General features: G+C 37.3%; 1 protein-coding gene across 1 annotated transcript in view; it reads left to right on the top strand.

The window, feature by feature from the left end:
* The window catches only part of nectin1b (nectin cell adhesion molecule 1b), a gene marked incomplete at its 3' end in the record, with an annotated part of 152,006 nt that extends 140,886 nt beyond the window's left edge, over positions 1-11,120 (top strand). Inside the window, exon 10 of the mRNA XM_083695735.1 lies at positions 10,890-11,120. Within this exon, the coding sequence (XP_083551861.1) occupies positions 10,890-11,120 (231 nt within the window). The remainder of the gene's footprint in view (positions 1-10,889) is intronic.
* Positions 11,121-14,977: the final 3,857 nt, after the last annotated feature.

The following is a 14,977-nucleotide window of genomic DNA, read 5'->3' as shown; positions in this document are numbered from 1 at the left end:
TCATCAAGACATGATTTGTTCTAAATGAAGGTTTAACCAAGGACATCATTTAGAATTTTTCCGACCAGATAATAATTTGTCCTTTTCCAAATTGAAACAACAACCTATGTTTACTCTTCATATAATTCATCAGGCGGCAATGTTTGTAAACATATCCATCATGCTTAGCGATGCCTCCTGTTGGTTGTTTTGCCGAGGTGAATGAACTAAAACTCACTAGTGCCGTTGCGGTACTCCTGTGACCTCGTCACACCGGTGGCCAAATTCTAAACTTCGGCCTAGTGTATGTACGTCTCAGACCTTCAAGTTTTCTCACATCCCGTATTTGAGTGAATACACTGCTGAGGAGCTCAATTAAAAAAACATGGACTCCCTAGTTGCATGCGTTTGACTTCAGGACCCGCGGCTAATCTCCTGGTTCGCCTGCAAACCGGCCAACTCATTACCATCATCCCTATTTATTTACTTCATTGTTGACACATGTCATAGGCCTACTTGTATTTCAGTTTTTTGGTGACAAAAGTGTAGGCCTTTTTTGTAAATTGAAGAAAAAGACATTGAGAGCAACAAATGTTATTGATTTGAATCATGTTAAATGAAACGTGTCAAAGGCCAATTTATGTTTCTTGTGTTTTGTGAGGTTTTTCTTCAATTTTTCTTTTTAATGTTATATATACGTTTATAAAAGAATACATTTTTACCTTAATGAGAGTGTCTAATGTATATTTCTTTGTTTCCCTATTTTAGCTACATCAGCATGTACAGAATTACATTAAAATCCATAAATCATGCATTTTTGTGGGGGCTCATTTTGTCATTTTGTTACCGTCATTCTGTTACCGGTTGTAAATCCACGTCACTTACTGTAGCACAACAACCAAAAGAGATATTTGAAAACTTAAGGTATAATATGATAGCTAACACCCCACTCTTTCTGCAGACATATATGAATCCTAAACATAATTGAATCTTAATTTGGAGCAGATATTTAACAGAGTTTTTGGGAAACGGGTTACATTAAAAAAACAGGGGAGATTGTAGGGTCATTCCGTTACTACACAGTTCTTAAAGTAATTGTTTTTTGGGGGGGTTTTCTGTTGGAATTGTTCTAAGTAGTAATTGTCCTAGTGCATAGAGTTGTATAGTTTGTTAAACTTTGCTATCAAGGGTTTTTGTTTGTCATACGTTTGAAAGTGAAAAATCGAGTTCCAGGGTCATTCTGTAACCGTGGAATTGCCCAGTAGTCATAATGGTTTACAGTGGGGGAAATAATTATTTGATCCCCTGCTGATTTTGTTCGTTTGCCCGATTACAAAGAAATGAGCGGTCTATAATTTTTATGGTACTTTTATTTTAACAAATAGAGACAGAATATCAACAAAGAAGTCCAGAAAAAACACATTATATAAAGTTATAAATTCATTTGCATTTGATCGAAGGAAATAAGTATTTGATCCCCAAGCAAAACATGACTTAGTACTTGGTGGAGAAACCCTTGCTGGCAAGCACAGAAGTCAGACGTTTCTTATAGTTGGTCACCAGGTTTGAACACATCTCAGGAGGGATTTTGGTCCACTCCTCTTTACAGACCCTCTCCAAATCCTGAAGGTTTCAAGGCTTTTGCTTGGCAACTCGAAGCTTCAGCTCCCTCCACACATTTTCTATAGGATTAAGGTCTGGAGACTAGCTTGGCCACTCCATGACCTTAGTGTGCTTCTTCTTTAGCCACTCCTTTGTTGCCTTGGCTGTATGTTTTGGGTCATTGTCATGCTGGAAGACCCATCCACGACCCATCCTCAGTGCTCTGGCTGAGGGAAGGAGGTTCTCGTCCAAGATCTTATGGTACATGGCCCCATCCATTGGCCACTCAATGCAGTGAAGTCGTCCTGTACCCTTAGCAGAGAAACAACCCCAAAGCATAATGTTTCCACCTCCGTGTTTGACAGTGGGGATGGTGTTCTTGGGATTGTAGCATTCAGCATTTCTCTCCCTCCAAACACGAAGAGTCGAACTTATGCCAAAGAGTTCAATTTTGGTCTCATCTGACCACATCACCTTCTCCCAAGCCTTCTCTGAATCATTTAGGTGTTCATTGGCAAACTTCAGATGGGCCTGTACATGTGCCTTCTTGAGCAGGGGGACCTTGCGGGCACTGCAGGATTTCAATCTGTTACGGTGTAGTGTGTTACCAATGGTTTTCTTGGTGACTGTGGTCCCAGCTGCCTTGAGATCATTACCAAGCTCCTCCCGTGTAGTTCTGGGCTGATCCCTCACCCTTCTCATGATCATCCTTACCCCACGAGGCAAGATCTTGCATGGAGCTCCAGGCCGAGGGCGATTGATGGTTATTTTGTATTTCTTCCATTTTCTAATAATTACACCAACAGTTGTCTCCTTCTCACCAAGCTTCTTGCTGATGGTCTTGTAGCCCATTCCAGCCTTGTGCAGGTCTACAACTCTTACCCTGATGTCCTTTGAATGTTCTTTGGTCTTGCCCATGGTGGTGGAGAGGTTGGAATGGAAGAGATTGATTCTATTGACAGGTGTCTTTTATACCCATAACAAGCAGAGATTAGGAGTACTTTTCCAAAAGTGACAGGACTAATCTGTGTGCCTCATGGGCATATAACCGGTCTGTATGAGCCAGAATTCTTGCTGGTTTGTAGGGGATCAAATACTTATTTCCTTCGATCAAATGCAAATTAATTTATAACTTTATATAATGTGTTTTTTCTGGACTTCTTTGTTGATATTCTGTCTCTATTTGTTAAAATAAAAGTACCATAAAAATTATAGACCGCTCATTTCTTTGTAATCGGGCAAACTAACAAAATCAGCAGGGGATCAAATAATGATTTCCCCCACTGTATATCAGAAGGACTAGGCAATGTTCTTTTTATCTTCTCCTTTGAATTGACACCCTAAATTCCAGGACACTCTCATCAGATCGTGCTTCAATACATGGGCTTAGGAAATCAAAATATCAGTTTTGTTTGTTGAAAGGTTGTTGTGTACAGTATGACCTTTTTATGTTGCATATTTTGAGTCTGTATGTTTGTATGTTTGTCTGTATGTTTCACATATACTATATGGTGCTGTGTTGTTGTCATGGGTCTTACATTGAATTTTCTTCTGTCTGATCTGTTTCCCATGTCTGCCCTCCTTTATGTGGTTGTTTATGATGTCTTTGACTGCCTTTAGTTTGTGTTCATCTGTGGCCAACCCTTGGCCAGAAGCTATTGAGGTGTTTTGCATATGAGAGAAGCTGAATAGATTATTGAATAGAATATTATCTGCAGTGTTCCATGTTTGATGGATGCTGATTAATATTTCTCAAATCACAAGTCAATTCCTGGAATATCCAGTTTGCGTCATGTGTAACATCTTTGTGTTTCAATGCGAAACAGTAAATTCTATCTCTCCATGGCAAGGGCTGAATGGCTGTCTACCTTTCTGTTTTTCCTGTCACTAATGTTTCTTGTTCTCTTATTATTGATGATTATGTGTTTAATGTATTTTTTGTCCTTTCGTCTGTCAAGTATGTATTATTTCTGTCTTCATGTCTACTCTTCACTTTGTCATGTTTCCTATCATCATTTATGTGTTCTCCATCTATATCATGCTTACTCTCACTATTTTCATTCCACTTTCACACCATTTTCAATCCATTCAATCCTTTTCCTTACTTTGTTCATGATACACAAAACACTCTTTACTCTTCAGTATGTCTTCATTATCATGGGACTCCTACTGAATATTTTCACTCATTGTCATTCTGCAATCTCTCTCCCCCCCTCCCTCTCTCTCTCTCTCTCTCTCTCTCTCTCTCTCTCACTCCTCACACACCTTTCGCCTCTCTTCTCCAGAACTCTGGCCACAAGGACTGTGATGTCCAGTATGCAGAGCTGGACACTGCAGCTTTGGCCTCTTCTCCCAGCCCACGAAGCTCTGTTCACACTGGCGGGGACCTTGTCGAGTATGCAACCATCCAGCCTAGCTCACACTAGCGCATGCCATTGTAGGCCTTTTCCCTCAAACTCTGGCCTCAAGGTACTCAGACCGGTGCACTCCCTTTCCCTCCCCTTCATCTAAGTTACTCCTTCACTGTCACACAACACCCTGAACTCCCTTCATGTTCTCTGTGTTTCCCTCTTCTCTCTCCCTCTTCTCCCTTGTGTCTCTTGGTCTGATTCTGTTTTGTTTATTCCATGATGGCTCTCCTGGAAGTAAGATTGAGATGGAGACTATTTCAGAGCATTACGGTATTATAGAGCATTTAATACTATATGTAAGAAGAAACAACACAAGTGGCAGTCAATATAAGATACAAATATCTATTTCTCTCTCTCTCTCTCTCTCTCTCTCTCTCTTTATATATATACACATACATTGTTTGCATTATTATAAACATGGAAAGGCAAGATATTAACACAAGGTTGCTCTGGCTTAAATCATATCATAATTTAATGGAGTGTTGTCAACCTACCCTATCTTCCCGCTGTCAGCATCTCTGCATGATTTGTGCTTGGAGGAGATTTCTGAATAGCCACATTTCATCTTTAATTATCATTGAAGGCTTGATGGTTTCCTGCATTGATAGCTATAAGTATCTTGGTGGTTTACCTGTACTGCAGTTGCATGACAGTCTTTTGCATGGATATCTTAAAGGCATGTGGAACAGTATCTGTAATATAATCCTCTGCTTCTAAATGAATGGATGCATCAGAGGCCTGGCTGCTACAAATGGTGCCTCAGATAGGCTTTTTTTCATATATTTTTAAAATCATATAAACAAGTATTTAGAATATAGATATTGTTGGTTGAAGTGATTCTTATTATTGCCTTGTTGACAGTTGTCAATCAATATGCTTATAATGAAGACTGACACCAACTCAACAATTTGCTAAATAATTAGCACATTCCAAGTACAAGTACTTTTAATATGCAGTCACAGTGCATAAAGCAAAGTGATCTGATTTAGACCAAAAAAAATAAAAGCTAAAAAGTAATTGGCAGCACTTTACATTACAGCTCGGAATAATTGGGTAATAACATTGTAATAATATTACCAGGTAAGGCACTTTGTAGTTTCCACTTGATTATTTTGCATGGAAGATGCTTGTTTCCATATCATTGTTACACTGTTTCCATATTGTTCTTGAATCATTGAAACGGATGACCACACATTTAATTTGACTTATAGCCAAGAAACAGAGAAGGTAGGTACTATTGAAATTTAAAATGCTATAATGCCTATTTCCATTTTGTTCTAGCCTTGTATCCCATCTTAACCTCACAACTAAGACTCTAAACAGAGAAGGTAGTTACTATGAGATAAAGTGGTATCAGAGCAGGAAAATGCTATATTATCTGTTTACATTTTTTTTGTTCTTGTTCTACGCTAATATTCCATCTTAATCTGACAAGTAAGACCATGTTTACCATGGTTAGACCATCAGTCCATGGTAATACAGTCATGGTATGCATGCATCCACTTGCATCATTAACACAGCAATATAATGTTAATGTACATGTTCCGTTATTAACACATTGAGAATATGACTTTAGTAATAATAAGCTGTCCAGAATGTAATGTTGCTTAATTATTAATTTGGCTACTACAGTGCCTTCGGAAAGTATTCAGACCCCTTCACTTTTTCCACATTTTGTTGTGTTATAGACTCAATTTAATTGGATTAAAAATTGATTAAATTAAAATAATTTGCCATCAATCCACACACAATACCCCAGAATGACAAAGCAAAAAGGTTTTTAGACATTTCTGTAAATTTATTAAAATTGAAATACAGAAATATCTCATGTACATAAGTATTCAGACCCTTTGCTATGACACTCTTAAAATTAGCTCAAATGCAAAAATGTCATCAACAAATTACTCAATAAGTTGAATTGAGTCCATATTAATGCACTGATAAGAGTTCATGTAATTTTGGAATCAATATCTTTGTTTTCATAGGATCTATGATTTGTATAGCAATCAATTACATCAATTACAATGTGTAGATTAGGATGTCACGACCAACTCAGCAAATTTCATAATTTTTCCTTGATCCTGACAAATTCCCTAGCCCCTGCCAGTGACAAAAATGCCCATAACTTGATGCAGCTACCACTATTCTTCACACAAGAGATGGTGCGGAAACTGCATTGCATGGGCTGGATTTGCACCAAGCTTAATGCTTTGTAGTAAAACCAAATAAACGCATTTCCAGCCACTTTCTTTGCTGTATCACTTGAATTCATTGTTGCAAAGACAATTATGGATATAAGAGATTATTTTGTCCATTAAGGGATTCTTTTTGGCCACTTGGTTATAGACCAAGTGACTGAGATGATGTTGTACCATCGACTCTTTCCTCTCACCGTGCTTTTTCCTCTCCACCATTCAACTTTGTAGATTTTTGTAAGTCTCCCCAGGCCTCAGGGTTGCATTCCTGAGCAGTTTTGTTCCTCTCCATTTGCTCAGTTTGTAATGACAACCTGATCCACACAGTGTGTAATTGATTCCTATGCAAATCAGAGAGCCTATAAAACAAAGATATTAATTCCAAAAGTACATGAACTATTATACTTGCATTAATTTTAAGAGTGTCATAGCAAAGGGTCTGAATATTTATGTACATGAGGTAAAATTCCTAAAATGTTCTCATGGGCATATGCATGTCTGCAATTATTGCCAAAGTCTGTTTCATATTTTAGGAGAGAATGATACCAAACAAATAGTGAATCCAACCTAAAGTGTTGTTGCAGAACAATTGCAAGGACTACACACACTGTTCAAAATAAATTCACAGGTAATACGTTGGCATTTCTAATGTGTTAAGAAATGATCAATGATGAGCCAATCATGTGCACCAACACGTTTGTCTGTTATACGTACATGTATGAGTGCCTTCTCTGAAAGTTCTGATAACTTTGGTATGCGGGTAGTGTTGGGCATTTATGCAAATGATTCTCTGGTGATGAGAACTCAGATAAAAACAATTTGATGTCTGTCTTAGCCCCAATGGAACCTCAGAGTGGGGGCAGGATTTATGACAGGAAAAGGGGAAGATGTGACCCCCTCATGTCTTTTACATCTGTAAAATCGTAATCGTTTGTGGATGGAGAATGAATGAAGGCAACAACTTCAAAACCTTCATATCACACTTGTTGTTAGAGTTGGATGGTATTGGCACTTCTATTGGACTGAATAATATTTCCGATAATATTCACCACAATATTTAATTCACAACAATTCCAAGACATTAGCTACAAATATTAATTAATTAACATAACATAATAGTAATAGCATAAAAGTGTTTTGTACTGTATCACGGTTGTTCAGTGAGTTGGCTCTTCTTCTATTGAAATAAACAATTGCACATGAGCCGCTGACAGGAAGTGGCCTCCTAGTGAAGGGCAGATGGTACCTTAACATTAACTGCATGGAAATCATCCATGAAAAAACGTAATGTATGAAATCCATTACATTACAGTGTATGCATGCATACCCATACTACTGAAGGTAGCCTACGCATTACCACTGACTGAGTAACCAGGCTAGAACAAAATAAAAAGCATCTTATAATATTTTAAGTTTCATTGCTTGAAAGGAACAGGCTTTTCAACACAAACTCAAAATGACTATGGAATGGTATTTGATCTTAATTTTGAAGCTGCCTGATGAAATCATCACAAATGCACTAACACAGGAACCACTTCATATTATGTTCCCTCCCAGTCATGCTCTGAAAACACCACTTTAGATGTTTTAACAGTGACAAAATTAATCACCTGACAGTCAAGTTTACTCAGGCAACGTCAGCGTTCCTAACCTGGAAAAAAATAACTTTTAAGAAAGTATTATCAATGACATGGGCATGTGTGCCTGAAGACAGTGACTGAGCAAGTCTTTTAAAGGGGCATTCTGGGATAGGTATATCAATATTTGGATTTATAAATCAATTATATATAGCTATTGATTCTTGAAGAATATAACTTATACATGCCTCATGAGCTTAGTTGAACCCAAAGTATGAGCTTGTTTTACTCCATTGTTTGTAAACAATTAAATTGTAAACAAACTTAACACATGGTTTAAACTAGCATTTTGATGTCATGGATGGTCAGTCCTTGCATCCATAGCTCCGTCTATGGATTTGAGATTGGTTACATTTCATCAGCCCCATCCCGCAGCTTTTTACCAAACAAAGTACAGTAATGGGTGACCAGACAAGACAGATTTCTGTCTCCTCATGAAATCGTATTTGTTTGTCTTTCTATTTATACTTTTCAATGTCATTACTAAGACACGCTCATACTTTTTCATATTTTTTGTTTTCAGACCTTTTAGATGTCCATGTTCAGCCAGTGGAGTCATAGTATTATACAAGATGTCTAAGAAAATAATAAAAGATGAATCATTTAAGCCATTTCAGGCTATTAGTTTTATTGGTTTGGGTGAAAAGCAAAAGAGCTCAACCCTATGGCTTGTCTGCCCATCATAACCTGGACATGCAAATGTTGACGTTTAAGCACTTTCCCTATTTGTCAGATTAAAAGATGTTCTTTTCAAAGCTATGATACAAAAGGTATAATGCTTTGGTAGGTTAGGGTAGATGGAGGGCGTATAACCAAGACTTGCAACCTGAATCATCCCCGGACAATTTGCCCTTACCCTAACCACTTCATAAGCTATGCCTAACCCTAACCCCTTGAAGTTAATGCCAAATACTGCCTACCCACCACATCTTTTTTTTCTTTTCCTTCTTTTGATATCGTAAGAATGATTGATGAGATAAAGTTGACACACAGGGCTACCACTAACCTAGACATCTTCTATTTTTATGAAATAGTACTTCCCTTAGATGTAGTATAGGAAAGTTTATCAATGATACCATGTTGGGCTTGTTTGTGTTATGACCCCATTTCAAGAGTGCCAATGCATGCTCTCCATGCTTTTACCATGATGGGCCGTTATCAGCCCAACTGGCCTCCCTCCCTCTTTCTCTATGCCTGAAATTAGTGAATATATACTGTGCTCAGATAGAATTCAGTCTATTTGTGGTTGTGTTGTCCCTCCAAAATACTTACAGAGTTGGGATCATCGTTATCGTAGATGTAAAGATGCTTGGGGACAGTTCGTAAGTTATATTTTCACATCCATTTTTCATCTTTCATTTCACTTTTTTTTTTGCATGTGGACATACGGTTTGTGTTAAACATAATTTCATCTAACATTTTTTTTCTGTAACTCGGATGTTAAATTACTATTTTTTTACTCTTTTTTCTTTGATTAAAGTTTTCTTTCCAGTCCTCAGACTTTACATGCAAACTAAATATTAGGAATGGAAAGTAGTGTGAAAAGCAAATAAGTTGCATAATGGCTAACAATCAATTTAAAAACTTGTTTAGGTTACACTCAACAGAGAGTTCGAAAAAGTCTAAATATTATTGTCACTGACGCAAAAAAAGTTATTTATTACACATGACTTATATGAACAATAATGTAAGTGAGACAAAATATTCATAACTATTAGTTCTACACACCATAGAACTAACTAACAGTTCTATATGGAACCAACCGGGTTCCATGTTTTGATACATATAAGGCACCCATAAAAGTGCTATAGAGAACCATTTTACATGGTTCTTATGAAAGATTGTGCGATTTATGAATCATGGTATAGAACCTTTTTTATGTCTAAAGAAGCTTAAATGGTTCTATTTTATAGTGTAAGGAACCTTAAATGGTTCTATTTTGTGGATATTTTAATTTGAACTAATAGAAGCAGTAGCCTAGCTTCAGCAAGAGTGCAGGAAATTTCACACTGGCAGACCACAACAAAACTTCAATATACCTCAAAGGTGAACCTCAATTTCCATTATAAAAAGAGGAGTGCCACACCGATAGACTTACACACACTTCACACCAATGGGTGCCGGACAAACTACCCCAACAAAACACATGCATGAACATGAGCACAGATACAGTTAGAATCAAACAAGAGTTGTGTTGTTGGTTCTTATTTGCTTCTAAATGTATTACATCCGTGCTCATGTTCATGTGACATCCAAAACCTCAAAAAGGTGCGTTGCGAGGAATGAGATAAGTTCTCTTTGATGAAATGGTTCTATAAATGACTTCGTCGCACCTCAATGGTGCCATACAGAACCCCTAAGAACCTTTTTTGTAAGAGTGTATTATCCCTACGGTATACAATATCACTCTTTTAAAGTTGCCCTCCGCAAGTGGGAATTGGCTGGCCCACCATTCCAGGTAAACAACGGGAAAACATGACCTTGAGCGTAATAACCGGTGAGACAGTTTACAAACACAACAACCCTGAAAAGTTGTTGAAATTGTTGGAGATAGCAGCATACAGTATAAGGTTAACTGAGTGCAGTACAGTATGCATCTTCCTTGCTGTTCTGCAGTCTGAGAGGTGTGTAAACAACAAGCGCTGCAGAAGGTCTGTGTGCTACTGATAACCTCAAATCTTACTATGATTTTACCTCTGAACTAACTGTTTAAGGGCAGTCATTTAGCAAAACTGTCAGTTACTTTTAAAAGTGGCTACACTGAGCTTTTCAAAGTGGTGGTCAGCCAATTCTTACTTATGGAGGGCAGCTTTAACCTTGTGCTCTACCAATAAATACAACTCTAATATGATTGAAGAGTCAGTATATCCATATCAGTAGATCAATACCACTTACGTTAAATACTGTGTTTTTGCTATTGTTTGCTGTAACTGTTATGAGTGCACATTTTACTCTTTAAAAAGTGCAGACGATGATGTGTTAGGCACCCCTATCTTGTACCTACCCCTTTGTCTTTGGTCTTGCAGTGTTTTCTTCTTCTCTGTTTCAATCTCTTGTTTTCACAGAACTGTGGGAAGCGTCACGAAGAGCTATCAAACCCGATTGAATATGTGATCTATCATCGCGTCAACAAGGAAGACTGTCCTGAGCTGCAACCTGTTCAGGCCTACGCTCCTGTTACTTTCCTACCCCAAAACCCCTACACACAGAATCCATCCAATAGCTCAATGTACACCAGCTACCCTGCTCATGGTCCTCAGGCTCCCTTTACTTTCCCTAAGGAGCAATCTGTGTGACATCCTAAATCATTCTTACAGTAACTCTGTGAGAGGCATATGAAAAAGAACCACAATGCATTCTGAAATAGACAAAGCTATGTTGAAAGGGTATGCACATTCCCACCTTGCCTCTGTTTGTCCCATGAGCCTAATAAAGAAGTGGGCATCACCTGCCATGATGAAAGTGTCAGTAGTTTGTGGACCTGAAACCTTGTGTGTTGTGCACTGCATGTTCCACAGAGGCTGTCAGTAGGACCCCTCATCTTGTCCTGTGATTGTTGACACCACTGCCCTCACATTCCACTGCCCAAGCTTTTCACTCCTCACACTTAGCCATTTGTCCTACTTGCCTTGATTGCTTCCTTATCCTTGCATTTATTTTATCCTTGCATATGTTTTTTTTGCCAAGTGTCCAACCATGTACAATATACACCATTGTGTCACTCAAGAATTAATTTTATTCTATTTTTTACTTTTCCCACAGTGGTAGTGACCTTTTATTGATTGTTACACTTTTGTATGTACTGCTTTTTGTTTTATGTTTGCTAATCATTTGCTTGCTTCTTTAAATACTTACGTACAGTATGTGTGATAGAGTGTGTGATGGTGAAAATATATGACGTTTAATTTCTGTCACCATTGTTTTTATCATAATAATGAAACGGACTACCCCTACAATGACAATAAATTACATGATATCTTCTAAACTAACGCTAATTGGCAGTGTCTCATCTGAATCTTGGATCACTTCATAACATAAATAACATAAATAATTAAGACTGATTCGATTATTTTGGATTATTCACAGTGAATGTCGTCCTCACCATGATAACAAAAAAGCAAAAGGGCTCTAGATCCAATCAGTTTTCTTGAGATTTTTTTTAATCATGTTTTTCTTTGCAGGGCATTTGCTTAACACATTTTCCTTCATTTTCTTATTGTTCTTTACTGGTAGTTGCCAAAGAAATAGAGCATACTGTACCATACAGTTGATGTTCATTTGTTTTCATGACAACGTTTACATTCAACCACCTGTTTGTTTGATGGGAAGTATGGGTAGTTGCTTTAAAATATACTATACTCTCCCATTATGTTTTGTGATGTATAACAAGGTTATCATAAAAAGGAAGTTTCTTCCTTAGACTGCAGGTGCAATAGATGAATATGACAATCACACACCAGGGCTGTCCTTGAACAACTTGAAAGTGTTCCCACAACTGATTTCTGTCATTACATTCAAGAGATGTGATATTGTTAACATGTTCTAATCATGCCAAGTACAGTAGCAAAGACACATTTTCTAAGACAACCCACACCGTTATCTTGAACATGGGTTTTAGAATTATATTGATATAAAAAGTTTCAAATCAAACAATCTAAAATGTATCTGGCAGAGAATAGCATATGTTATTGTATTTTTTTAGAGTTATATAATATAGTACACCATTTATTTTACAGAACAACTTTACACTGTGACAGTGTTGATTTGAATCCATAACTGATTGTGTTTGAAAAGACAGTGAGGTTACTGCCACCTGAACACAACCTTTTCCATACAATTAAATTTCACATAGTTTTTCCACGTCAGAGTTATGTTTAAATAAATAAATAATAGTGTTTGTGCTCAGTGTGAAAAAAAAAAGATTTACCTTAGAGGTGTTGAAGGTAATAAGATGTAACTTTTAAAGTGATTCTTGGGATGGAGTAAAACCTGTGAGACTTTCTCCTGTGCTCACCTTCTTGTCTTGCAATGGCTCTATATATACAGTATGTGCTAGTATTTCATTAGGTTTACCAGTGGTCTCTGGTTTGAATTGCTGAAGAAGTGTATTATTGCTGTACCTGCTGTATCAAACACTGGAACACGTTGTCCTCTTGTGACACATTTACTATTGTCGTGTTCCTACCTCCTCCTAGTCTTCCTCTTCTTTCTCGATATAATTATAATAATAATACATAATGCTGTAGTGTAGAAAACCTACTGCTTCAACAGAAAAAAGCACAACTGAATAATATGCCTTTGCAATCAATAATAATAATAATACAAATACAAATAATAATGATAATAATAATAATGATTATTATTATTATTATTATTATTGATTGCAAAGGCATATTATTCAGTTGTGCTTTTTTCTGTTGAAGCAGTAGGTTTTCTACACTACAGCATTAAATTATTTTGAATGTCCTATTGAAAATGATTGCCATGCATTTATTTGCTGTCTTTCCCCTGTTATTTAGTAAATTGTAGCATTTTTGTTTTCTTTTTTTTCTTTTTTACATGAGGCATATTTATTTTATTATATCCTTGGAAGGAGAATATCTGAATCATTGTGGAAACATAAGCTTTTAGTATTTGTGTGTTGGCACGTCTAGGGTAATTTAAAATAATGTGAAACATTTGAACTTGTATTTTTTACTTGGAATTTTGTTTGATGTAAATATTAACAATGTATCTGATGTGTGAAAAGAAAATCATGCAGTTTAACATTAAACCTCACAAACTCGCAATGATGTATTTGTTGTCTTCTGTGCATAAGAATACAGACACTTGTACTACAGTATATCATATTGCTTTTTGTGTCTTCACCTTGGACCAAACTTTCAGAATCTTGACCATCAAATCCAATATGGTTAAACAGTGAGGGAATACATATGGAGAGAAAAATATATTCTACATCAGACACAGGATTAGTATTACAGGACAATGTAGATTATCCTGTATTACCCCCCACAATTATTGAGATGGGCATTTCTGTGCGTTCCCTGACTTAAGTCACACATAACGTCTGCCTACACACGTGTACCATCAGCAGCAACTAAACATGGCATCCTCCAAGAAGTCGAAGTCTAAGAAAGGTAGACATTGGACAAGAGAGGAGACATTGAGCCTCATATCTGTGTGTGGTGAGCCGCGCTTCCAGCGCCGGTTTGAACAGACGATTCATAACCATATATTTTTGGAAGAAATATTTAAGCAGGTGTGTGAAGAATCTCCATCCGTTCAGTCCACGTGGACAGACGACTACCTAAAACGATCAATCGAAAGTATCGAGAGTGCACAAAGCACAACAGAAAAACAGGTTCAGACCCCCAGTACTGCCCGTACTACAAAGAAATGGACACAGTTTTGGGTAAGTGCATATTTGTATTGCATGTTAGCTTGGCTAGCCAGCTATAGCTGAGTTAGTTGGTTGGCTTTATGGCTGTCTGGATGGCTGGCTGTCTAGTTGGCTTGATGGCTAGTTGATTGGCTGGCTATTAATTAGAAACATTCTTTATTGATTGAAATAAGACACCCCGAGTAAGAAGATAGCTAACTGAACTTTTGATTTTGATGTCAACACAGGTTGCCGCCCGATGACCAATCCATGACATGGTCACATTGACAACCTTCAGCTATGATGACGAGACTGAAGAGGTGCCACCTGGTAAGATGAGCTAAATATATGCTTCTTTCTGTATTACTGTATCTTCTACAAATAGTGACGTAGAGTGTACATTACATTTTTGATGTTCATGATCTTTGCAACTTAATGTCAAACAAATATTTTACACTGTGGAATTCTCCAACTTCTTTCTCCTCCTCAGGTCCTAGTTCAGCATCCTCTGCTGGACCCAGCAACAACTCCTCTCATGAGGGAGACACTGAAGATGAGGGTCCCAGCACCAGCAAACCTGCACCTAGAGGCTCTACCCAAGGTGTTCTACTGGTATGTTCACTTCTTATCATTTTAGGAATCCAAAGTACATTTTATACGTTTATTTAAAAAATGTTGATATCTCATTGATGCAATTGTTGCAATATAATTATCAATTATACACTCACTGAACACTTTGTTAGGAAAACCTGTACACCTTCTCATGGTGGAGGT

Source organism: Argentina silus (genome assembly GCF_951799395.1).
Source record: "Argentina silus genome assembly, chromosome: X".
Lineage (NCBI taxonomy): Eukaryota > Metazoa > Chordata > Actinopteri > Argentiniformes > Argentinidae > Argentina > Argentina silus.
This window is presented reverse-complemented; position numbering and strand designations above follow the sequence as displayed.